We start from the raw sequence: 27,187 nt of genomic DNA, 5'->3' as shown, positions 1-27,187 counted from the left end.
ACTTTCATGCTTATGTTTTCAAACCATTAAGATACTTACCACAATCCATTCTGCAATATTTTCATACAGCTCTGGATTAAAAATTGCTTTCTTTAGTCTGGCTAGAGGACCATCAGCATCTACTAACCGACATCTCATGAATACATCACAATAGCCTTTAAAATCATTGCAGGGGGATCCAGGTTGAAGCGTAATGGTTTTGAGACTGAAATACTGCTCCCACTGACTAGATCCCGTACTTGCACAAGTCATTGGATCCACTGAAAAAAGTGAATATAATTGAAGACTGGATTTTATTTCAAGACAAGTTTATAACAAAATACCTTGCATATGCATGAATATGTAAAAGGATATCCAACCCACTACGAAAAATGTACTCTTACCCTATTTAAAAACTTATCAGGAAGTGGTAATGTAATTGTCTTTTATGAAGGAACTATTAACTTGAAAAACAAAAATATTTATGACATATCAATGACCTATCAAATGGGCATTTTACTATTAAGGTCCACTGAGTATCTTTATGGGAGAAGCACATTGTTCATAATAGTACATAAGTAATAAACACTGAATTATACATTGTATAATTTCCAAAAAGTGTTTTGGAACAGCAAGAGCAAAGACTTTTTCCACATGCTGTAATTCTTACTCACTCAAACTTGGTAAATATTTTAAAATCACAAAGGTGACTTTAAATAAAATTAAGTCTAGTAAAAACCTTGAGAGATTTACTACTGTATTAGTGTTTAGAAGTGTGCAAATCTTACTTTTTCTCATGCAGCAGACATGGCACAACTCTTTATCATCCTTGCCATCTGAACTAGCACATGTACATTCATCCAAGCCATATTTCTCACAGATAGAACCAGCACATTGCTATTAGAGACAAAAGGAGGAAGAATAATTCAAAATCATCTTCACATCCATTTGTAGCAGATAAAACAAATATCAATTTTAATAGACAAAAAGCATAAAGAGCAGCTCACTAAAAAAGAAACCTTAACACTTCAAAAGCAAATTTAAGCTATTTTTAAAGTTTATAAATAGTAATAATTTCTCTCACAGAAAAAAGTAAATATTTAATTGGTTTGGATTAATTTGGACAAGAATTTAAAATTGGATGGTTGAGGTAGAGAATCTTAGGTTCTTTGATATGCCTTATTCCCATAAATGGGGGAGACATGCAAAACGGGAGTTGCAACAAATATATAGCACAGCAATATGCACAAAAAAAATTCTAAATCAAGACCACAGAACTGGAATACCTATTCATGAAAATAAAAATAGCTCAAAAGTATGAAAGACATGGCATTTCAATGTCTTCTTTCCCTTAGGGGAAAAAATCAGTAGCAGGAAAGAGTCTATAATACTGTAAGTAATTCAATGTTTGGATGATCTCAAAATCAAATTCAGAAGCAAGCAAATGAGCAGTGATCAAATTATGGGAAAAAAGAAGGGGGGCTCTAGTACTTTGCAGATGTTCCCTTCTTGGGCTAGATTGCTCTGCATGGTCTCCTACAGTATTAGCAGTTTTAAAGTAGTCTCTGACCATATTGGAAATAAAATGCCAAAAAATTCATTAATACAGAGTTAAGGTTGCCCATTGGTAGCATGTGCCCTTCCAGAATGCCAAGTTCAGCAAAACTGAAACTTCTGAAAACCAGGAAATAGTTACGGTAAATGCCCAAGCAATCTTAACTCTGCCCTCTGAGTGATGCCCCACAATGCCCATAACACATTACTTGCATTCTGTCTTTTTGCTCTAATGGGTAGACACTACCTCCATTTGCCCTATGCCCCAACGCTGAGCCTACTCCTATGACAGGATACCACAAGTGTAAAATTTAACCACTTCATACACTCTTACAACACCTCTGCACTTGCACACACAATACCACCTAAATGTATACCTGATTGCCATTTAATTGTCCAGCATTGTTTTTTAAACAGAAAAATGTTTGTTGGTAGGAGTTAGTGGTCAGTTGTTCTTAGCTAGGTTTGCAGCTGAAATGCTAGTGTGGCTACATAATAAGCAGCAGATTGACCTAGTATTTATATAGTGCTTTTTATCAGCCGATCTCCAATAACTTTACATCATTATCCCCATGTTACAGATGGGAAACTGAGGCACAGAGGTGAATTGGCTTGCCTGGCAGGATAGTGGCGGAGCCAAAAATAGTTCCAGACCAGCATCTGTTCACAGTTATGTGATTCCTCAGTGCTCCTCCTGTCTCTTGGATATTTTGTTATTGCAGAATGTGGATAATGGCCGTGGTTTGAAATGTATGCAATGTGTTTATGTCCCAAAACCATGACAGTGTCGTTATAATAACTGTTATTATATGATTGTTAACAGTAACTTTAAGTGGGCAAGAGAAAAGACAGTTACCTTTTCCGTAACTGGTGTTTGAGATGTGTTGCTCATGTCTATTCCACAATAGGTGTGCGTGCTCGCCACGTGCACCCGTGCCAGAAGTTTTTCCCCTAGCAGTACCCACAGGGGAGTGCCCCAAGTGGCGCCCTCCATGGCGCAGTATAAGGGGTGCTGCGCGCTCCCCCCACCCTCAGTTCCTTCTTGCCAGACAATTCCGACAGAGGGGAAAGAGGGCAGGATATGGAATAGACATGAGCAACACATCTCGAAGAACACCAGTTACGGAAAAGGTAACTGTCTTTTCTTCAAGTGATTGCTCATGTGTATTCCGTAAGAGGTGATTCCAAGCTATATCCACTGGAGGTGGGTAGGAGTTCACAAATTCCCGGGACCGAGCACAGCCCTGCCAAACCCAGCATCTTCCGTGGTCTGGGAGACAATCGCATAATGTGAGGTGAACATGTAAACTGAAGACCATGCGGAAGCCATATTGTTTCAAAAATTGTGCTTTGCAATATATTGTTAGTACAATAGTTCTGAACATTAAGCTCACCCCTTTAATGCAAACTTGTGTGTGTCTGTTGCAATCTGTGAAGTTTGGCTTGGGATCAGATGCTGGACAGAGAGCAGTGAAACCATTACACATTCCTTCTCTTGCACAGTCAGAATCATTCCGACACTTATCAGTCTTGAGTTTGAAGCTACATTGTGCAGTACAGCAGGGGCCTTGACTGGGGCTACAAAGAAAAAAACCACAAAAATATATTAAGAAAAATGCAGATTTTTTCTGGTGTTGAATGTACCCTGAATAGCAATATTGTTCAAGTCTTAAGTTTAACATTTACTGATTAATGGAGGTAGAATAAAGCAGAACTTGCTAAGAAATATGCACGTTTAACTGGAATACCACTTAAAACTACAACTGCATACAAAAATAGTGTCAGTTTTGTTATTTCCAATTTGTGTCAACAAAATGTAAACTGAAAAATGTTTTTTGGGGGGTAACAAGTGTTTGGTATTCTGTATCCAGCAGTCATCTTGGTCTCAACTTTAATGATTAAATTATGAAAAACACCACATTTACATTACTTACACTAGAAAAATTACTTTTGCATGCATGTTTACATCTGAACACCTTCATAAAAGTGAAATTTTAGGTTCAGCTAACTTTGCCCAAGTTAAACTCACTACCTGGAGGAAGTTTAAAATTAAAGATGAAGTAAAACATTCTTTGAGATTTTAAATGGATAAAAGTTACACATTTTTATTTGTATTGGGTTTTATATGTGTACTGTCAAGTATCTTAGGCCTAATATATATTATACATATATATTTTTTAAAGCAAAGTTTAAATATTTACTAGAAGTATCTACACCCTTTTCAATATTTTTGGGTCACTTTCATATCGTCCCATATGTGTTGCATTGCCTAGAAGCAAGGCAACACAGATGAAGTTTGATATGTAAAACCCAAGTGCCAGAAAAATCTATTTGATATCAAACTGTATCCTTGGGTCACATTCCTTCGAGGAAATGTATCACATATGACATTCTATGAAAATGACCAAATTCTGAATAAATGTGGTAGAATATTTAGTCATCCACAACAGGCAGGCAGATGTCTTATAATGCATTTTAACAAAGCAAAAATGTCTTCTTGGAAATACCAGCCTTTACCTGAAAGTTCTCTTATAAATACAGACTTTTCAATATCTCTTGCCATTTGTAATTACTTGCAGCAAGTGATCCAAGGAAGTCTACTGTTGTAAACAGGGTTTGCTTGGGCTCATTACTGTCACATTGCTATCTTAGGCATGCAAGTTGTATTGATAAACACAATACTATAGCCATTTTTGCTATCATGTAGGCTTCATGAGTGGAATTGTCTTCTAGTGCTAATTCTTGATTTTTTGATCAATGCCAAGTTCAACACTGGTGTCTGGCAAACCATTAACGTTTAATGTATTCATAGACACTCTGGCAGCAGGGAGGATGAAAAAAAAGATATCACATGCAATGGAGTTAGAGAACAAAGCAGCCTTGTATAGCTGTGAGCCAAGAAAAGCTCATGCTGCTCTTAAATTAGGTCTTGTCTACAGGAACACTTATTGCATTGCAAACAGGGGTATAAATCTACCCTGAAGTGTGGACCCTAGTCCCTCATGCTAAAAATTCTGCAATGCACTTCAATCTACCCCGTTTTGAAACTGGGAAGATAGAAGTGTCTGGCAGCAGAGTCCACACGGAGAGTTAGTGCACAGCAAGCTAGTGTAGGTTAGATTTACACTCCAGCTTGCCAGACACTAAGTAGACTAGCCGTGAGACAGCCTTCTACAACTGTTAGATTTGTCAAGATTCTGATCTCCTTGCATTCTTTATTCTCTCCCCAAACAGTAATAGTCAGAAAGAAAAAAAAGGGTAGGGATCCAATTGATTCTCCCGCCCTCCCACACAAATCTCTGATACTACTTAACATTAAGAACAACAGACCGAGGGAATGACAAGGGATTAATTACAGTTTATACAACCTTTCTTAGCTCAAGATCACCAGAGAATTTTGACCAGGGTACATATACGTACTGAAATCATCTAATGACAATACAGTCACCTAAAGTATGACCTTAGTCCAGGTACTAGTGGGCAGATGTTCATATCATAAAATTCTTAACATTTGACAAAAACTAAACATTCCATGGCAGCTTTAGTAAAGGAGCCAATTGAATTAACAGGAAGACTAAATTTATCAGCAGAATTTGTCCTAACTATACCTGATTTAATCCACGTTAACAAAGCTGCATGGAAAAGTATGTCCTGACACTGCACATTTGCACCTTCCTCTAGCTAAAGAGAGATCTTCAGTTTTAAGAGCTGTCAACCTGATCCTTTTCACAAGCACAAGATATACTGAGTGTCCCTGCTCAATTTTTCTGCAAAACATCCAAGATAGATCAGAGAAGCAAGAAAAGGGACTTACAAATTTGGATTTCTTTTAAGACCTTGTTTACAAATGAACGCATTACCTTGCAGGACATAACTAATGTGATAAATATGATTTTGTCCTCAGTAGGGACAAAGACAGTAATGTTTAAGTGTGTTAGCTGGTTGAATTTAGCTCAAGGGATAACTACAACCAGCCAACATTTTTAAACACAACTTGTCCCTACTTATACTGGGTCTTAAGGTGTACTTAACGTAGTTAGTTAGAAAGCGTTTTAAATTATGCATTTTTCCAAAAGACTAAGAATAAAGTACTCTCATAGTTGCCGACTAAGAAAAAGTTACAATTAGTGCTGAGTTAAAAAAATAACATAATATAGTTAGTGAAATTCCCATTAACTGTTACTACTAAAAATTAGGGACATTCTAACAACATAAATGAGATTAGACTTCAAGTGTCAAACAGTATACCTCATAGAAGATATTTCTAAAATAAAGCTTGCTAGCCTATCCATAAGTCTGAACAATTCAATAAGCATAATATAACTGAAATATATAATACCTGCAAAGTTTGCCTGGTTTTAACTTGCATTTCTTATCTTCTGGTTGATTTGCATCGTAACAGCATTCATCTTTACACTGGTCACTGTATCCACAATCACACTGCTCTCCTTCTTCTACCATTCCATTACCACAGATGGGCTGGCCAGACTCTGAAAAATGTCAGTATATTTTTGTAACACTACAGAATATAAAAGACATGCATGGTAACTTGAAGTTAAATTGTCATAGGACATAGTTAAGCATGATTGGCAATGTCTACTGAAGATGGGATTAGTACTGGAAGTGTAGGTATGTTACAGATTAGGATTTTGTTGGGAAATTTGAACAGTACTCTTCAGCATCCAGCTGGATCCAGCATCCAGCTACTACATATTTTGTTCTCATTTTGTATTCAGAACTTCTACTAATAACAATGGGAACTCCTTGTGCAAAAGAAAAGTGAGATCAGAGCTCAGGATGGAGATTTATGGAAAAATTCTCTAAATTAGCATTCAGTTTTCCTGCACTGCTCCCCCTCTTTCTAAAAAATTCTCTCTGACCATAATAGCTGCTTTGGTGTTCAAGAACTGATAATGTCTAGAGTTGAGGTCCTTCGTACCAGCAGCTCCAAAGCAGCTCCAAAGCTTTAGTGCATCCCCGCACTACTTTACAAAAGGTTCAGACCCAGTATCATTAAACAAGGCTCTGCAGTGACAATTCTCAAAGAACCACGGAGGATAAGACACTAGAGTAGAATGTGTGTACCCCTTTAAATTATTTTTCGCACAGTTTGTATGGATAAGGAGTTGAATACGTAAGAGGAGGTTACTCACCCTGTGCAATAACTGACATTCGAGATGAGTGTCCCTGCAGGTGCTCCACTTCAGGTCAAGGTGCACCCCAGTGCTTTTGATCGGAAATTTCTACAGCAGTACCCCTACGGGCTGCGCACGTGCTGTGCCTGCCTCTCGAGCGGTCAGTGTTTTAATAGCATGTGCACAGCCCGGGCTCCTCAGTTTCTTCTCTACAACGCAGTGTGTTACAAATTCCGAAGTAGAGGGGAGGAGGGCGGGTAGTGGAGCACGCACAGGGACACTCATCTCGAACATCGTCAGTTACTGCACAGGGTGAGTAACCTCCTCCTCTTCTTCTTCCTCTTGAGAGGTCCCTGTGGGTGCTCCACTTCAGGTGACTGAAAAGCAGTATACCTTAGGATAGATGGGACTTCGGATGAGGCAAGAAGGCTGCTGACAGGAGAGCTCTACCTAATCTGCTGTCAGACGCTGCAGTGTGGATGAGAACGTAGTGATTAGTGAAGGTAAGGTTCGATGCCCAGGTAGCTGCCTTGCATGTGTCAGACAGTGGGACATTAAGTAGAAAGGCTGTGGAGGAAGAGACAGCTCTGGTAGAGTGTGTTCTGATTGACGTAGGAGGTTGTATTTGCCTGAGTTGGTAACAAAGGCATATGCAGCCAGCAATCCATTTGGAAAGTCTCTGTGTAGAGATAACATTTCCTTGTGAGCGCTGAGTAGTAAAGACAAAAAGTCTGGGGGTTTTTCTAAACGGTTTTGTTCTATCCCGGTAAAAGGATAATGCTCTGCGAACATCAAGAGTGTGCACTGTCATTTCAAAGGCGTTAGCGTGAGGTTTTGGGAAAAATGTTGGAAGGTATATAGGTTCATTGAGGTGAAAGGAAGAGTATCTTGGGTAAGAACCTTGGATGTGTTCGGAGCGTGACCTTATTGTGGAAAAACGTGGTATACGGAGGGTCCACCATAAGCGCCCCCTTTTCTCCTAATTGTCTGGCAGACGTTATTGCTATGAGGAAGGCAGCCTTCATGGATAGGTGGAGAAGGGAGCAGGTAGCCATTGGTTCAAAGGGTGTATCCATCAGGGCTTTGAGGACTAGGTGTAAATCCCAAGGTGTAGCAGCCAGTTTCACATCTGAGTAGAATGTCTGGATACCCTTCAGGAACCTTTTGGTGATTGGATGGGCAAAGACTGTTACACTGTCAATCTTATGGTGGAAGGTGGTGATTGCCACGAGGTGGACCTTGAGTGAGCTTGTGGAGAGGCCAGATGTTTTGAGGTATAACAGGTAATCCAGTATCAGTAGGAGTGAAGCATAAAATGGAGAGGTCTGCTTATCAGCGCACCAAGATGTGAACTGTTTCCATTTATGCAGGTAGGTAGTGCATGTGTTGTGTGTTCTGCTGTGTAGCAAGACGGTGCGTACTTGGTCCGAACATGTTAACTCCACATTAGAGAACCATTGATCAGCCAGACCCTCAGGTAGACACATTGTACGGCAGGGTGAAAGAGTTGTCCCCTGCGTTGTGATAGGTGGTTTCTGAGTGGGGGAAGGGGAATGGGTGGCTTGACTGACATGCGAAGGAGGAAGGGGTACCACAGTTGTCTGGGCCATGTGGGGGCTATGAGAATGATGTTGGTTCTGTCTGTTCATACCTTCTGAATTACTCTATGCAATGGCGGCATTGGTGGGAACACATACATGAGAGTTCCTGTCCAAGGGAGAATAAAGGCATCTCCCCGTGTTTCCCCAGGCCTGCTCTGGAGCAGAATGTTGGGCATTTTTTGTTTGTAGCTGTGGCAAATAGATCCAGTTGGGGAAAACCCCAGGTCTGGAAAATGTTGGAAAGAATGGTGTCATTGCGTTCCCACTCGTGCTGTATGGGGAACGATCGGCTGAGCTCGTCTGCGGGGTATTCTGAGAGCCTGGCATGTATGAGGTGGAGATGTGGATGTTGTGTTGAAGGCAACAGTTCCAAAAAAAGTTTTACTGCCTCTGTGCAGAGGGAGCGTGACCAGGTTCCCCCGTGTCTGTTGACATAAAACATGCACTTGATATTGTTGGTCATGATTCGAATTCGGCAGTTTGGATGATGGGAAGGAAATGGAGGCAGGCATTGCATTCGGCCTGGAGCTCTAGCAAATTTATGTGAAGCTTGGTTTCTGGAGTGGCCCAGAGACCCTGAGTGGTGAAGTGGCCGATGTGTGATCCCCATCCTGTGACGGATGCATCTGTGGTGATGGTAATTGAAGCAGGATCTTGTCGGAAGGGAATCCCAGTGCAGAGGTTGATTGGAAGGGTCCACAAGAGAAGTGAGTCCTTGACTTTCTGGGGCATAGTTAGTAACCTGTTTATCCTGTGCTTATTTGGTTTGTATACCATGGCTAGCCAACCCTGAAGGCATCTCATGTACAGGAGAGCATTTGCGACCACAAATGTACAAGCGACCATATGTCCTAAGAGCTGTAGGGAGTCTCGGACTGTAGTTTGTGGGCTGGCATGTATCTGGGTAATAAGGATGCCCATTGTGTGGAATCTGTCCTGGGGGAGAGATGCAAGACCGGTGGTGGAATCAAAGTGGGTGCTGATGAAGTCGATTTGTTGGGTAGGTTGTAAGGTAGATTTGTTTTTGTTTATTTGCAAGGTGCGGAAGCAGTGAAGGATTGCAAGAGTTGCATGGTTTGCTTCTAACTGAGTGGGAGACTTGAGGAGACAATCGTCCAGGTAAGGAAATATGAGGATTCCTTTTTTCCTGATGTGCGCTATTACAACTGCTAGCACCTTGGAGAAGACACGTGGTGTGGTGGAGAGGCCAAATGGGAGGACTTTGTACTGGTAATGTTGTGCTCCCACAGCAAACCTGAGGAAATGTTGATGGGCAGCATGGATGGAGACATGGAAATATGCATCTTGGAGGTCAAGGGTTGAAAACCAATCTCTTTGCTCCAGCGTCAGAATCATCATTGGGAGAGTAAATATTCGGAATTTCTGTTTCTTGACGAACTTGTTCAAAAGTCTAAGATCGAGGATGGGGCGCCAATGCCGCTTTTCTTTTCCGTCAAGAAGTAGTGGGAGTAAACCCCTTTCCCTCTGTGTTGAGGGGGTACCTCCTCTATTGCTCTGAGATGTATGAGATGTTGTACCTCCTGACAGAGTAACTGTTCGTGAGAGGGGTCCCTGAAAATGGACGGGGTGGGAGCTAAGGAGAGGAAGGATGGCATAACCCAGTCTGAATTTCCAGGACCCATCTGTCCATAGTGATGGTTTGCCAGTTGGCCAGGAACAGACACAAACGGTGTCCAGAAAAATGGTTGGTTGGAGCTGGCGCTGGAGAGGGTGCAAGGTTTTCTATACCCTCGACCAAGACTTCAAATTTGTTTATTTGGGTTAGGAGGGTGGGTCGCCACTGCTTGCAGAGGTCGATGTCGTTGGTTCCTGGGCCTATATCGCTGTTGTTGTGTATCATATTGTCTTAAAAGTGGATGTTGCACAAAGGTATGGTGATGCGGTCGTTGGTATGGCTGATATCTATATTGTCTCTTCTTTGATGCAGGCATTTGGATGCCTAAGGATTGGAGTGTGGCCCTGGAGTCCTTCATGGAGTGAGGACCTCATTGGTGGTAGAGGCGAGGAGATTGCCTCCATCAAAGGGGAGATCTTCGACCATATTCTGTATCTCCTTCGGAAAGGAAGAAGTAGTAAACCATGAGGCCCACCGCATGACAATGGCCATGGCTGTGGATCCGGCCGCTGCGTCTGCAGCATCAAGGGCGGCTTGAAGAGCTGGCTGGGAGATCAACTGGCCCTTGGACACCACTGCTTTAAACTGTTGTCGTTTATCCTCCGACACATCAATCAATAAATTGCATTGCCTTAGCATAATTTTTGTGGTCATATTTTGCTAAGAGCGCAGCATAGTTCACTACTCTAAATTGCAAAGTGGGAGAAGAATACACTTTGTGGCAAAGGAGTCCAGTCTCTTGTTTTCTTTGTCCGATGGAGTGGACTGGAAGTGTTGATATTTGTTTGTCTGATTGGCCGAGTCGACCACTCACGAATTAGGTGAGGGGTGCATAAATAGAAACTCAGAATCCTTAGATGGGACAAAATATTTGCAGTCCAGTCTCTTGTTAGTCGGGGTTATTGTGGTTGGGGTCTGCCAAATAGTTTTATCAGGTTCCATAATGGCCCCATTAATTGGTAGGGCTATTTTGGAGGAGGTCGTAGCTTGCAGGATGTCCGTAAGCTCGTGGTGTGTTTCAGGTACCTCCTCCAGGGTAATTTTGAGCTCCTCCGCTACTCTCTTAAACAACTCTTGAAAGTGAGCGAGCTCATCAGTAGTGGGAGATGGTGGTGGGGGCACCATGGCGTCTTGTGGTGTTATGGCTGTAGAGGTGGTGTGCGGTGCAGTATCTTTTGCAGGGGTGGGGGCCACATCAGGTCTTATCTGGGTTTCAGTGTAAACCGGCAGTGAGGAGCATCTGACAGCTTTCCTCTGGGGAGCCTGCGGAACACCTGAGTGTGGTGTATGTCCATGAATCCCAGTGTGACCATTGCCCTGGGGAGGGCATAGGTGGTCCCATCCAGGGATTGACATACCAGTGTGGATAGCCATGAGGATATGGCGATCATGCTGTAATGCATCTCCAAGTTGCAGGTAACAATCTGGGGAAGGATTGAGAAGAAATCTGTTAATTGTATTCCTCTTTCTCATCCTCCCACACCTCATTGGAGGGGCTTGAAGTAGTAGGGGAGTACTGAAGGTAGGGTGCTAAAGGTCTCTGTGAGGTGCCGAGAAGAGGAGAGTCAGGAGCATGGGACACCCTTAATTCCTCTGGCTGTAGAAACTGCAGTGGAGCTGACTGAGCAGGAGTTGGTGCCGAGATAGCTGGGGGAGGCACAGTCTGCTGGGGCAGCTGCTGGGGCACCGAAGGGTGTCCTGGGGGAGCAAGCTGACTCTGCGGAGTAGACGCCCCTGAGGTAGGCACAGCAAGGGAAGCTGGAGAGCTCAGGGGGGTCAGTGCTGAGAGCGGTGGCTGGAAAAGCAGTGCTGCAAGATCAAAGGACGGTGCCGCAGCCATCACTTGTACTGTCGGCACTGTAGCAGCTCTCAGCACAGTTGTAACAGAGGTGGCCGAAGGAGAGCTGAAAGAGGCTGGCAACTGGAAGCCCTGAGCCTTGGCACCGTGTAGTGGGGCAGCCGACTCACCGTCTGTGACTGAGGTGCCTGCCGCGTTGAAGGTGCTGAGCCGTGGAACTGGAGTTATCGGAGACCAGAGAGCTGGTTTTAACTTTTTGCCTGAGGAACGGCTCCTGAGGGGAAAGGAAGCTGGCTGTTTTTTTGCTTTCGCTTTGCCTCTGGAGGGTGTCTCAGAGGTTTGCTGGCCAGGGTCAGATGCAGGTCTAAGGGAGTTTTCCAAGAGCAGCATTTTAATCTCAAAGAGCACTGCTGAACTCCGTCTCTAGCCAGGGACGGTAGAGAAGGAACTGAGAAGCCCCGGCTGTACATGCGTTATTATAACACTGACAGCTCAAGAGGCAGGCACAGCGTGTGCACAGCCCGTAGGGTACTGCTGTAGAAATCTCCAATCAAAGGCGCTGAGATGCATCTTGACCTGAAGTGGAGTACCCACATGGACATCTCTTGAAGAAGAATGGGCAAATGTTATCAAGTTTTCAGAAACTGTAAAGGGGAGAGGGTAAGTCGGGGTAGGCAAACTTTTTGGCCCGAGGGCCACATCTCGGTGGGGAAATTGTATGCAAGGCGTGGGAAGGGGTGTGGTGTGCAGGAATGGGCTCAGGGCAAGGAGTTGGAGTGCAGGAGGGGGTGTGGAGTGCAGGAGGGGGCTTGGGGCAGGGGGTTAGGTTGCGGGGTGCAGGAGGGGTTTGGGGTACAGGCTCCAGCCTGGCAGCAGTGTGCAGTGGGACTAAGGCAGGCTCCTTGCCTGCTCTGGCCCCGTGCCACTCCCAGAAGTGGCCAGCATGTTCAGAGTGGCTCCTGGGGGTGGGGTTGAGCAGGCGGCTCTGCTGCGCTCTGCCCTCGCCTGTGGGTATCACCCCCGAAGCTCCCACTGGCCGTAGTTTGCCCTCCCCTGGAGTAAGTTCTACTATGAGAAATTAGTCTACATCCTATCATGCTAACCGATATTTTCTCATTGTTTCTTGTACTCTGTCAGTCTGTCCATATCTCATCTGTGGTCTCTTGTTTTATACTCAAACTGTAAGCTCTTTAGGGCAGAGACTTTTTGTTCCATGGCACCAAATGCAACTGGGTCTGATCTATGACTGGGGCTCCCAAGCGCTATCATAATACTGATACATAATAAAGTTAACTCTTTAGCATTTTATAAGGATGACACAAATACATACCAACAAAACAATTATTTCTTTTTTTCTCAAGAACTTGGCTGATATTTCGAACGCTACAGATGGAGAACTTGTTGTTGTTAAGTTTGTCCCCTGAGGTAGCTCTTGCATACATGATATAATTGCCATTTTCTTTCTGCCCCAAGTTCTTGGACTCTCCTGGAGTACATTCCGTTCCAGAATCATGCTGCAAAGCAGAAAATTGTCAACTATTTCAAGCAGATCAGTTTCTGTCAGTTAATTTGCTATCTTTCAACCTGTGTGTATAATAGACCCGTGTGGGGTAACAGGATGAGAAACAAAAGCTCATATAAAACTGTTCCCTTTTTAAAACCAAGTGTACCAAAAAAAAAAAAGGACATTCTACACAGGTTTCGAATTGAATCAAATAGACACATAATAGAAAAATATAGCATTACAGAAGTTAATGGTACCTAGAAATGAAAGTGCATCAGTGGAAAATGATTCCATGAAGGAAAATTGTTCAAAATTCTGAACGTTAAAATTATCATTCTTCCTCCCAAGGTTTTATCCATTAATAGCTAATATAGTGTTATTTTTTCTCCCCATCCCATCCTCTGTTTCATCTATCATCTTAGAAAAGCCTAAGATCAGCTACATACTTAACTGTATTAAGGTCAGCAAAAATTCCATAACTGATGAACCCCTACTACCCCCCTCAAAAAATTAATTTCTTGTAACAAGGCTGCTCTGTTCTCGCATCCACAAGCAAATCCCAAGCTAGTGAACTCTGCCTCTGCTATAGCTGAGGTATTTTCTTTTTAGACCTATAGTAGTCTGGACAGGCTCAGATAGTTCAAGGACAAAGAAGCAATGCAGAAGAAGAAACCAATGTTCTGTCTGACCAGATATATGCCACGGTTATTACTAAACACTGAATCATCTCCAAAACACTGACCCAAATGACTATCACTTGTCTATTTCAAAAGGTGAAGAACATCAGAAGCACAGGATGAAATGGAAAGTCACGACAACATCTCCAGCTTAAATGTTAATGGTGGTTTATCAATCTCTGTGTGTGCTGGTTACAGCAACACATCACACACGATCCTTATTTTTTTTTTTAAACTGCTTTTACATTCTATCCGAAAACTTTTGTCAGTGCTCAAAAACCTAACTTCTGTGAGAGCAACCATATCATGTTTACACTAGAGAACCTGACTGTCCAACTGAAATGGTTAAATAAAATTGGCTTAAGCTCAAATAGTTTGATGCGTCCATGCTTAGCCACACTGACTGGTGTAAAGAATCACAGCAGTTTTACACACTAGCACTGTTTTAGACTATTTCAGTTACACTGCTCTCTGGGTACCTGTCCACAGTTCCTGGTATCTCCCAAAAGCAGAGGATTCTGAGATTTCTGAATACTACCAAGTACCAAATGTCTGTGGGACATTAATGGGAGGACCAGCAGAAACATCTCAGATAGTTCACATTCACACTGTAGGGAAAACGTGGACTTAAGTATGATATGATTTGTGGGGGAAGTCTATTTCTATCCACACTATGGAGAACTGATCATTTATACCACCACCTGGTAACATACATGGAATACTTTATAATATAGAAGTTTCAAAGATGATGATAAATAGCAAAAGCTTTGAAAAAATATTTGACAAGAGTAAGAAACTGTTTAATACCAATACTGTACTACCACTTTTGACAACTGATTTTCCCAGAATATGACCCAACCCTTCCAAGTATATAAATGTGCACTTTTAAAATGGTAATACCACAAAGAGTAGCAAATTTCCTGACAAGTATATCGGCTGACTATCCAAGATCAAACATGAGTTTCACAAGCAAGTTCAAAAATGATGTTTCAATTGGTCCAAAAAGATTTTCACTCTGACAGATTTCCTACTTCTTCAATCAGTGCACACTGTTAACATTCTGGATTCTTGTTCCAGCCAATATGGTGGAAGTTAGCTTAATGGTTAAATTTCTAGTTTTCTAAAATGTAAAACTTTAAAAGTGACACACGTAAAAAAGGAAATAGTCTCCATTTTTCACCACCACCACCCACAAACAAAAGAGAAACAAATAAAACCTCAAATTTTTCAGACTGTCACAGTCAAAAGCCTTGAACATAGCATGTGAAGACAACTGCTTCAAAATCCTATTTACAAGTGTAACTCAGAATAAGCTGCTTCTCAAAATAAATTAAAAATCTTTAAGGTATAACCAAAAATACAACAGGGTACAAAGGAAAGCCAGTTTTATCCCCATTGTTGGGTGAGAGGACATAACCAAAGTTTTGCCTCATGAGCTGGGACCCTTCCCCTCACTCTCCATAAAATAAGAACTAGTATTTACTTCTCACCATAACACAGATGCACACATACACATTTTTGAAGAGATATGAGTAAGCTTTGCGCTTCCTACTTCCTTTGAAGACTTTAGGAGAGAATAACCCACACTTTTTTCAGAAGAGTAGTCATGAATAAGTGCAGTATAAGAAAGGCTAAGCCAGTAGTTGCTGTAAGCAGCTAAATGAGAAATTAAGAATATTCACAAAAGTCCTGTGGCACCAAGTTCTTCCGTTTGTAGAACATTCACAAAGATCTTAACACATATTGCTTATCTGCAGTCTTTGCTTTTCTTTTGCATGCATACCTATTCAAATTTCTATTAGTATACACATAATAGTAAAATGTTTTCATCATTAACAAGTAATTCCCCCCCAAAACACTGAAAATTTGTAATGGAGCAACCATTTAATACTTACAGGAGAACCAAAGTTATGTCCAACCTCATGAGCAAAAGTGATGTGAGAAACCTTAGGAGGGACGTGAGAGCCATAGTTCTGAACAGTGATGATTCCAGTATTTAAGGACTTCTTTTTACCATCAGAATAGAGTTTGCTCTTTTCACATATTCCGCCAGAGCTCCCTGCATTTAGAACAAGAGTTAAACAGCTCAAAAATTAAAACATTTTGAAAGAAAAAAGGTGAGTTGTATTTTTTGTTCTGTATCTTAGTTGAAAACTTACTCTAACTGTATTACAATACTGAAAGTGTGTAGAGAGCCACATCAGTGTTTTTTAATCCATTTGGTGCTCCTTTTCAAGTAAAGGATATACTATTTCTGAATACATAAAATTCTGTCCAGTTTCAAGGAAAAAGGCTAACGTTCACAATGTTCAGTTGCATATACTTCAAACCTGCTTTTAAATACTATCTTCCATTTCCCCCCAAAAAGTACTTGTAAAAGACCTAAGATTAGCTACATATCCTAGGGAGAAGGAGTGACTCATTTCTTCACAGTACAATTTAAAACTGAAATGTGGTTTTGACAGGTGGTTAATCATATATGTGTTTAAAGGTCAACGATCAAGGAAGTTACACCCAGTGTTTGAAAATGCAGTCCTGAGACTTATTTTGCTGTAAAAACATTTTCAGAATCTAGAATATATGCTTTCTAAACAAGTTTTGTCTTGCTAAAGTCAAATTGCAGTTCAGCAAAGTAAGTCATATGAAATAAGTACTTCCAGGAATAGCCTCACAGGGGAAGGGTGATAAAGATTCATACTTTAGCACCTATAAGTCAGTGAGTAAAAAGTCCAAAGTGGAGCCTTACTATATACTCTATATTCACCCATACATTTCAATGCAGCAGGTCTTAAAGGACAACTCATCTTTCTTTCATACTACAAAATGATCAGATTCCTAAAATCCTCCTTAAATGGACTAACAAAACATTCCTTAGCTGCACATCCAACACCTGTTAGTCATCCGGATTCCATGTAATGCATTCTTAATTGATTAAGAAATCCTGTACAGATATGAGATAAAACCTGAATGCTAACTATCTAATAGATCAGGGATCGGCAACCTTTGGCATGTGGCCCACCAGGGTAAGCTTCCTGGTGGGCTGGGCCAGTTTGTTTACCTGCCGCATCCACAGGTTCGGCCGATCACGGCTCCCACTGGCTGTGGTTTGCCACCCCATGGCAATGTGTGCTGCGGGAAGCAGCATGAGCTGAGGGATGTGCTGGCTGCTGCTTCCTGTAGCACCCATTGGCCTGGAGTGGCAGTCGGCCGAACCTGCAGACATGGAAGGTAAACAAACCGGCCTGGCTCACCAAGGGGCTTACCCTGGTGGGCTGCATGCCAAAGGTTGCTGATCCCTGTAATAGATGCAGATAAAGTTCTTGTGAGTGGTGCTTGTGAAATCTACATTCCATCAGCCCTGCCCCACTATGCTGCCATGCTTCCCCAGCCAATGGGCCAAAACAGACCCTCTGTGCCACTTTCATGGAGTATTACGGCAATTAGATCCATGTATTGAATTTCCTAGACTCTTCCTTAGGACAGTCACCAACACTGGTCTGATCGATTGATGGATTGGTGATCCCTCGATGGATTGGCAATCCTTTGATTTGAGGATGATCTCTACCATGGATTTACATATGGGTCCTGGACTCTGGATCCTGGAACCGCAAATCTGCCTGGAGTAGGTACATACATTTTGTGACAGGATGATGGCCTGCTGGGAGAAAGTTATTTCTTTTTCCTTCCTCCTCTCTCTTTTCAACTTTGAGGACAAGGCACTTCTCCTCGAAGCAGGCCAGTGCCTGATGGAGGATATGGCGCCATTGGGGTTGGTTGGTTGCTTGCTCTTTCCAGCTTGTGATGTCCACATCAATTTTCTTAAGAGACGCTTTCACAGTGTGTCTTTGTAGCGTTTCCTCTGACCACCACGGGATCTCTGACCAGGGGTGAGTGAAAGTAGAGGACTTGTTTTGGGAGGTGAGAGTCTGGCATCCGCACACAATGTCCAGCCCAGTGAAGTTGGTGCATGAGAATCATTGCTTCAATGCTAATGACATTGGCTTCAGCGAGGATGCTGGCATTAGTGCAGTGATCTTACCATTTGATGCAAAGGATCTTCTGGAGGCATCGCTGGTGATACCTCTCCCAACTCTTGAGGTGCTGTTGACAGGTCACCCAGGTTGTGTGTCCAAACAGGAGTGTTGGAACAACAATTGTCTTATAGACCTGGATCTTGGCGGCCTGCCATAGGTCATGGTATGTGAAAACGCATCGAAGCAATTTCCCAAAGGAAGCACTTGTGCACTGAATTCTGTGTTGGATCTCACTGCCAATTTTTGCATTTTGAGAAAGTTGGCTACCGAGGTAGCAAACGTGCTCAACTGTCTCCAGAGTCTGACACTCAAGGTGATTTGTTGTGGGTCACGTTCAAGGCCTGAAGCAGGTTGATAGACCACTTTAGTCTTCTCAATATTGAGTGAGAGTCCTAGGCTTCAGTAAGCTTGTGCAAGAAAATCCAGTACGGACTGAAGGTCATTCTCAGTGTGCGCGAGGATGACACAATCCTCAGCGTACTGAAAATCAGTAATGGATGCCCTGAAGACTTTAGACTTTGAGCAGAGACGAAGATTAAGGAGCCGCCCATCCAGTCAATTCCATTGGGGGAGATGATCTCGATTGGGCAGAGATCAACGTTGGTCTATACAGATCCCTCTGTGTCGTACAAGGGTGCTGAGAGCCCCCCTGCAAGGCCAATTCATCTGCATAATCTAGTCAGAAGATCTAAGTGGTAGGAACAACAGACATGAATTGCCATACCGATCAGACCAGAGATCCATCTAGTCCAATATCCTGTTTCTGTCAGTGGTCCTTATGAGATGCTTCAGAGGAAGGCACAAGAATCCCACTATAAGGGATAGTGTGTCCCCCACGTTAGATCTCATCCTAATCTAATAGCTAGATTTTATCTGAAGGCCTGAAGCATGACAGGGTTTAATAAAGCTTACACATTTTGGAAGGGATGATTATAATACTGGACATTCTTGTTATCCACATAAATGTCCAATTTTTTTTTTTAATCTTGTTGTTCTTTGCCTCAATGACTTCCTGTGGCAATGAGATCTACAGTCTAATTACTCATTATGTGAAAAAGTATTTCCTTTTGAATTTATCACCTTTTAATTCCCTGAATGTTCCTTCCTTGTTCTTGTGTTATGAGACAAAAAGAGCAGAAGCTCCCGACTGACCTTCTCTGTGACATTTGTTTTTTTTATGGATTTCTATCACTGCCTATGTGTCTCCATGACATTACTGAAAATGACTGCACAACACTGTCATCAGCAGGATGGGACACAATAGTGAAAGAACAGAAAAGTCATTTGGCTGGGGGAAAATGCGCCCAATACTTAAGACACAAGTAGGTATTGATAGTATTATCTAGGTATTGGATAGCTTTAAATGAATTTACTTCAATTTGATCACAACCCTAAAAACATTTGTATTAAGTTTTTAGCTGGTGAGTGGTGATTTTATTGTTTATGAAACTCAAGGGTGTAGTCGGATATTTGTTTTTATAAATATGTAGAATACAAAATAATTTACACTAGATTTATTTTCAGACAAAAATACCATCGAAACCTGTGGTGAGAAACTGGGCTCAAATTGGTCAGGAAATTTTTGAATGATGAAAAATAGTAGCTTGCAGTTCAGAAACAGAGCCATTTCTTTTGTTATCACTATGCACAGAGAAACTCTTTGAAAGAATAGAGTAGAACTTTCTGTTTCAAGTCCTGTCCGATATGGACTTTGGCCCCCAGTTCCTTAAATGAATAACTGCTCTTGACATCAGCCCAAAAGCAGCTGTGTGAATTGATGGAGTTAAATCTCCTTTACTTGAATTACCCAGAGAGTAGGCAAGGATGTCTAAAGTCTCTTCTACTTTCTGGACTGGCCACAGAGCCTTTTGCTCAAAGGACAATGAATCCATCACAGGAATGAAACTTGTAGGACCCACATCAGAAAATAGCATATATAGATGTAACATTTTTATCTAAATCAAATATTCTCTAAAATTATTTGCTAAAATAATCCTGGATTTTGGGGAAGTCTGGATTTAAAATAAATTATGCCAAATCTGAAATACTAGCTATAAATTTGTCAGACCCTGAAAGTCACTCCTTCACAAAATGTTTGGGTACGAATGGGCAATAAATTCTGTAAGATACATGGGAATTCAAATCTCAACCTAGAAAAGCTTTATCATTTAAATGTTAACCACAACTTCAGCAAATGAAAAAAGATTTGGAGTTCCGGGGGAAGTATACAATTTCTTGATTGGGAAGAACAGCCACCATGAAAATAAACATTCTGCTAAGGATATATTTCTTGTCTCAAAATTTTTCTATGATTAGCCCAGATACAAACCTAGGAGGAATACAGAGGATGCTGTTACAATTTACATGGAATAAGAAAAGGCCAAGAGTGAGTGCAGATACTTTGTACAGATCCATTGAACTGGGTAGACTAGCTGCTCCAAATGGCAGTTTCTCAAACGTGGGTCCACGAGGGTACTCCAGGGGGTCCGTGGGACCTGCAGACCAACTCCTCCCCCTGCTCCCCAGCATGCAGGAGGTGCTGGGAGGGATGGGGAGGAAGGGGGACAGGGCTGCTTGGGGGAAGGGACAGCAAGAGGCGGGGAAAAGGAGGGGCAGGGGTGGAGCCTTGAGGGAAGGGGTAGACTGGGGGCCCACAGTAAAAATTTTAAATCAGAATACGGATCCTCAGGTTACTAAAGTTTGAGAACTGCTGATTTATGGTATCAAGCCGGCCAGCTCAAAGCAGGAGTGGAGTGGGGATGCCCAGCCAAACACTGGGTCTTTACTGAACAGAAAAATTGTGGTACTGTAAGTCTCTAGGTCGCTCCAGAAGTTTACACACATCCTTTAGCAAAGGCTACTCCATGGGTTTGGGATAGAATTAGAGAAATTCTTCTCTCGCCAATCACACCCATTGCAAATATTCTAGATCTTAAAAGAAATTGCAAACCAGAGAGCTTCAAAGACTGGGAGAGCCATGGAATACATGTGGTTGGCAGCCTATTTTGGGCTTGTCTACACTTACATTTTATAGCGCTCTACCTTGCTGGCTCAGGGGGGTGAAAAATCACCCCTGAGCACAACAAGTCTGAGCGCTTTAAAGCGCTAGTGTGGACAGGCTCTGAGTACTGGGAGCCATGCTCCCAGCGCTCTGAGATAATCCCCTCGCACGTGACCACACTCGCACTTCAAAGTGCTGCCGTGGGAGCGCTGCCATGGCAGCGCTTTGAAGTTTCCAGTGTAGCTATGCCCTCAGTAAAGAAACTTTTCTAACTTGTTTAGAGATCACAACTAATTTTAACTGGCACTAGTACTTTCACGTAAGGCATTAGGTTTCTCAACTTTCTAGAAAATCTGTTTTATACAGACAGCTAACAAATAGAAGCGATGGTATCTGGTCAATTAGGAAACAAAAAAAATAACTAATTTGTATTAATCTTTGCAGACAGCTTTCCTAACCAAAAAAAAAATTCATATATGACTCACTGGGGAAAGGATGCGGATAGACAAATTACCCCAGAGAAAGGGGGTTTAGTCTGAGAGAAGGGGGAGGGGGGGAAAAAAAAAAAAAAAAAAAAAGGAGGACCAGTAACCTCAGCCTGAAACACAATAATTTCTTGAAGATACTGTTTCAATGGCCCTTCAGACCAACCAGGCTAAAAGATATTGATAGCCTGAATGGGGATACGTGTTAGAGAAACTGTGGTGGAGAATGAGATTTTATGCATACATGGTGTTCCGTTCACTCCTTGGAGAGTATTGGGAAAAAGAAACAGTCCAACCATAAAGGAATGGTTTATTTAAAAAAAAAAGGGGGGGGGGAGAGGTTGTGGTTATGGAAAAATTAACATACCAACTACGTACCCAGCAAGAGACAGAAGACAGATAGATACACAGATATTGGGTTACCTTTTATTCAATAGTCAAGAACCCAGCAAAGCTATCCAGTTTTTTTTTTTTTTTTAACATTTGATAGACACACCTGACCTATTAAACATGTATATTGAGATTTCACTCAACTTAATAAAAATCAATAGAAATGGCATATTTCAGGTGTTTTAATGATGCTCACTCTGTACTATAACACCCATTAAACAGAAACATCTGATGACTATATACTCCTGTATGTCTCATTAAACAAAAACTAACTGTTTTAATAATTGTTTTGTTTCTGATATTTACATGGCCAGGACTTGTCAACTTTTAAACTATTTAGGAAATCTTAACAATAATAGCTTGGTCAGATGCTTGTGAATTTTTAAATAACGAGAACTTTTTTAGTTGTGGGAATGCAAAAAACAATGCCTGTCATAACTACAGTTAACTTTTATTTTGTGTATTTTAGACATGATGTAATTAATAAGCTCTTGTGGAACCATGGACACTAACAAGTCTAGATTTGCACAGCTGGAATTTTTAATGAGACATAATAAGTCTATAAAAATTTACATTTACTCAAAGCATAGACACAATATTGGGAAAGCCAGGTTAGAAATCTTAATTCTCGGGCTGGGCATGTAACATACAACACTGATAAGACATCCAAAAATAAAAAGGTGCCACATAGGCTGATCAGTTCCAAACTATTCATCTTGTAAAACTAATGTATCCAGTGTGTTCCAAACATCGCATTTCCTAAAGGATCAATTATACAAATAAGCAATATGCGGCAGCCAAAGCAGCAGCTGTTGGGTTTTTTTGGCAACTCAAGAACAATTGTTTTAAACTAATATGCTTAATATTTCCAATTTTTAATGTTCCTGAAAATGAAGTTGAACCTACAATCCTAACTCCAGGCCATGTAGGTCACCATTTAACACAAACATCTACTATTTTCCTTGAAATAGAGGACACTGCTGCCAAATACCACAAGCTGCAGTGAAAGATAACAAGGCCAAATACTCTGCAAGTCTTTCATTAGTGATCAGCAAGCTTTCACATATCCTACAGTGAGAACAATGAACAGCCACCTATTGAATTCAATGCTGGATACCGAACAAGATTAACTAATTCACATGCCTTGCTCATATTCAGAAGTTTCTAGCAAATCAAATTCTAAATTTCATCCACTTCTCTGCTTCAACTTCCAATCTGATTCCACTTACTAGTCATGTCCCTGTTCTCAATTACAAGTGACTTCACCCATTCCTCTTCCTCAACTTCTACCTACTTCTATACAGGTTTGTTTCTCCAATAACCCTAAGCCTTGAAAAGAAATCTATGTTCTAAATAACTTCTCTGAACTGTAGTCTGTTTATTCAGATTGAAGTTAGAATCTGTTTCTAATATAAAAATATCATGTTCATGTAAATATTTCAGAGATTAACTGATTGACCAAAAAAGTTGTAAGAACTAGGAAGTAAAGGGTGTGGTCCAAGAAGACACTAAAAAGATAGCACTGCATCAGTGTATTGTCAGAAGTATGAAGAGTCAGTCTTTGTGTCAGACTTGTCTAAGGAAAAAGCATTTGAGTATATTAGAAGACAAACCAAGCATGACCAAGAATACACTTTCTGGTCACAAAATGGATCAGAGAACAGGAAAGTATGGTAGGTCATCCATTTAGCATTCAGATACTCTAGAATTAAGTAAGGTATTATCACCTAGCCCTGGTCTACACGACAGGATTAGGTCGAATTTAGCTGCATTAGGTCAATTTTATAATAAATGCATCTACACCAGCAACTCTGTTCCGTCGACCTAAAGGGCTCTTAAAATAGACTTCTGTACTCCTCCCTGGCGAGGGGAGCAGTGCTAAAATCAACCTTGCTGGGTTGAATTTGGGGTAGTGCGGACGCAAATCGACGTTATTGGCCTCCGGGAGCTATCCCAGAGTGCTCCAATGTGACCGCTCTGGACAGCACTTTCAACTCCAATGCACTAGCCAGGTACACAGGAAAAGCCCTGGGAACTTTTGAATTTCAATTCCTGTTTGGTCAGTGTGGTGAGCTCAGCAGCACAGGTGACCATGCAGTCCCCCCAGAATTGCAAACGAGCCCCAGCATGGAGCAACCGGGGGACACTGGATCTGATTGCTGTATGGGGAGAAGAATCTGTGCAGGCAGAACTCCGATCAAAAAGAAGAAATGCTAATATTTATGGCAAAATCGCACAGGGCATGATGGACAGAGGCTACAACAGGGACACACAGCAGAATCGTGTGAAAGTCAAGGCGCTCAGGCAAACCTACCAAAGGCAAAGGAGGCAAACTGTCACTCTGCGTCAGAGCCCCATACATGCTGCTTCTATGATCAGCTGCATGGCATTCTGGGGGGGGGGACCCTACCGCTACCCCACCACTGCCTGTGGACACCTGCAAGGGGTGTGTGGGAGGGGGGAGAATAGAGTCTCAATCAACACGGAGGAGGATTTGGTGGATGAGGAAGAGAAGCAGAATGTGTAGCAGGCAAGTGGTGAATCCATTCTCCCCGGCAGCCAGGACCTTTTCATCACCTTGGAGCCAATACCCTCCCAAGGCAGGATCCCCATCCCTGAAGGCAGAGAAGGCACCTCTGGTGAGTGCACATTTGTAATTACAGTACAGGGTTTAAAACCAATAGTGTTTAATGTTTGATTTGCCCTGAAGACTTGGGATACATTCGCGGCCAGTACAGCTACTGGAAAAGTCTGTTAACATGTCTGGGGATGGAGCGGGAATCCCCCAGAGACATCTCCATGAAGCTCTCCTGGAGATACTCTGAAAGCCTTTGCAGAAGGTTTCTGGGAAAGGCTGCCTTATTTCTTCCTCCACAGTAGGACACTTTACAACGCCAAGCTAGTAGCAAGTAGTATGGAATCACTACAGCACAAAGCATGGCAGCGAATGGTCCTGGGTTTTGGTCGCATTCAAGCAACATTCGGTCTTTATCTTTCTGTGTTAGCCTCAGGAGAGTGATATCATTCATGGTCACCCGGTTGAAACAGTGGAATTTTTGTAAGGGAACAATAAAAGGACACTGTTCATGCTGGGCTGTTTGCGCTTGGCTGAAAGGGATCATCCCATAGCCACCCGGCGGCAGGAGGGGCGAAGCGATCATCCCAAATAGCCACGTGGAGGGGTGGGGGGAGGTGCGTGCTGCATCTCCACCCGAAAACCGCAGTCTTTCCTTTTAAATGGCAAACCCAACCAGCATTGCTTGCTATGGGAAAGGAGGGTGCTCCAGTTTGAAAACATTCCCACATGTTATGAAGGCGTTAAAAGCCAAACCTGCATACCCTTTGGCTTACCATGGCTGCCTGGAAACGAATGCTGTTGGCCAGCCGTTTGTGATGTGTCACCATACCGGCAGGCGCTCAATATAAAAGGCAAAATGCGACCTTGAACCTAAAGCACATGTGCTGTCTGCTGTGAATTGCTTGATTCACTGTGAAAGAGTCTCTTTTGTTCTCAGAAATGTATCATCTTATATTTTACTCCCCCTTTTTATCCCCCTGCAGGTGCAAATGTTTCTATGCTCTCCCTATCATCTCCATCACAGATTAGAAGGCAAAAAAAAAGCACTCGCGATGACATGTTTTCCAAGCTCATGCAGTTCTCCCGCACTGATAGGGCACAGCTGAATGCATGGAGGCATTCAGTGGCAGAGTCCAGGAAAGCATTAAGTGAGCATGATGAGAAGAGGCAGGATGCAATGCTGAGGCTAATGGGGAAGCAAACGGATATGCTCAGGCGTCTGGTGGAGTTGCAGGAAAGCCAACAAGAGCACAGACCGCTGCTGCACCCACTGTACAACTGCCTGCCCTCCTCTCCAAATTCCATATCCTCCTCATCCAGACGCCTAAGAACACGGGGAGCCACTCCACTCCAGAGGATGGCCCAAGCAACAGAAGGCTGTCATTCAAACAGTGTTGATTTGTAGTGTGGCTACAAATCAGCAGTGTGCCCTGATCCTCCCCTCCGAACCCAGGCTACCTTATCATTTCTCTCTCTCTTTCTTTTTTTTTTCTTAATTCATAAAGAAAGAATGCATGGTTTCAAAACAATAGTGACTTTATTTCCTTTGCCAGCTGTGATCAAAGGGGGGAGGGTGGTTGGCTTACAGGGAATTAAAATCAACAAAGGGGGCAGGTTTGCATCAAGGAGAAACACACACAACTGTCACACTGTAGCCTGGCCAGTCATGAAACTCGTTTTCAAAGCCCCTCTGATGCGCAGCGTGCCTGCCTGTACTCTTCTAATTGCCCTGGTGTCTGGCTGTTCAAAACTGGCAGCTAGATGATTTGCCTCAACCTCCCACCCCGCCATAAATGTCTCCCCCTAACTCTCACAGATATTATGGAGCATACAGCAAGCAGTAATAACAATGGGAATATTGGTTGCGCTGAGGTCTAACCCAGTCAGCAAACAGCACCAGCGAGCTCTTAAACGTCCAAAGGCACATTCTACCAGCATTCTGCACTTGCTCAGCCTATAGTTGAACTCCTTACTACTGTCCAGGCTGCATGTGTATGGCTTCATGAGCCAGGGGAGCAAGGGGTAGGCTGGGTCTCCAAGGAAAACTATTGGCATTTCAACATCCCCAACAGTAATTTTCTGGTCTGGGAAGTAAGTCCCTTCTTGCAGCTGTTCAAACAGCCAGGAGTTCCTAAAGATGAGAATGTCAGGCACCTTTCCTGGCCATCCCACGTTGATGTTGGTGAAACGTCCCTTGTGATCCACCAGTGCTTGCAGCACCACTGAGAAGTACCCCTTGCGATTTATGTACTGGTTGGCAAGATGGTCCAGTGCCAAGATAGGGATATGCATTCCGTCTATCACCCCACCACAGTTAGGGAAACCCATTGCAGCAAAGCCATCCACTACGACCTACACATTTCCCAGAGTCACTATCCTGGATAGCAGAACGTCAGTGACTGCATTGGCTACTTGAATCACAGCAGTCCCCACAGTAAATTTGCCCACTCCAAATTGATTCCCGACCAACCGGTAGCTGTCGGGCGTTGCAAGCTTCCACAGGGCTATTGCCACTTGCTTCTCAACTGTCAGGGCAGCTCTCATCTTGGTATTCCTGTGCTTCAGGGCAGGGGAAAGCAACTCACAGAGTTCCAGGAAAGTGGCCTTATGCATGCGAAAGTTTCGCAGCCACTGGGAATCATCCCTTACCTGCAAAACTATGCAGTGCCACCAGTCTGTGCTTGTTTTCCGGGCCCAGAATCAGCATTCCACTATATCAACGAGCCCCACTGCCACCATGATGTCCCAATTGCCACATCCCGTGCTTTCAGGAATGTCTGTGTCCATGTCCTCCTCACAATTGTCCTCGTGCTGC

General features: G+C 42.6%; 1 protein-coding gene across 1 annotated transcript in view; it reads right to left on the bottom strand.

The window, feature by feature from the left end:
* ADAM10 (ADAM metallopeptidase domain 10) overlaps nucleotides 1-27,187 on the bottom strand; it is a 126,031-nt gene that overhangs the window by 10,319 nt on the left and 88,525 nt on the right. Inside the window, exons 9-14 of the mRNA XM_074966253.1 lie at nucleotides 15,780-15,943; nucleotides 13,034-13,217; nucleotides 5,873-6,023; nucleotides 2,928-3,111; nucleotides 768-876; nucleotides 40-260 (exon numbers count right to left, since the gene is read on the bottom strand). Coding sequence (XP_074822354.1) covers nucleotides 40-260; nucleotides 768-876; nucleotides 2,928-3,111; nucleotides 5,873-6,023; nucleotides 13,034-13,217; nucleotides 15,780-15,943 — 1,013 coding nt within the window. The remainder of the gene's footprint in view (nucleotides 1-39; nucleotides 261-767; nucleotides 877-2,927; nucleotides 3,112-5,872; nucleotides 6,024-13,033; nucleotides 13,218-15,779; nucleotides 15,944-27,187) is intronic.

The sequence above is a fragment of the Natator depressus genome, chromosome 10 (genome assembly GCF_965152275.1).
Source record: "Natator depressus isolate rNatDep1 chromosome 10, rNatDep2.hap1, whole genome shotgun sequence".
Taxonomy (NCBI): domain Eukaryota; kingdom Metazoa; phylum Chordata; order Testudines; family Cheloniidae; genus Natator; species Natator depressus.
This window is presented reverse-complemented; position numbering and strand designations above follow the sequence as displayed.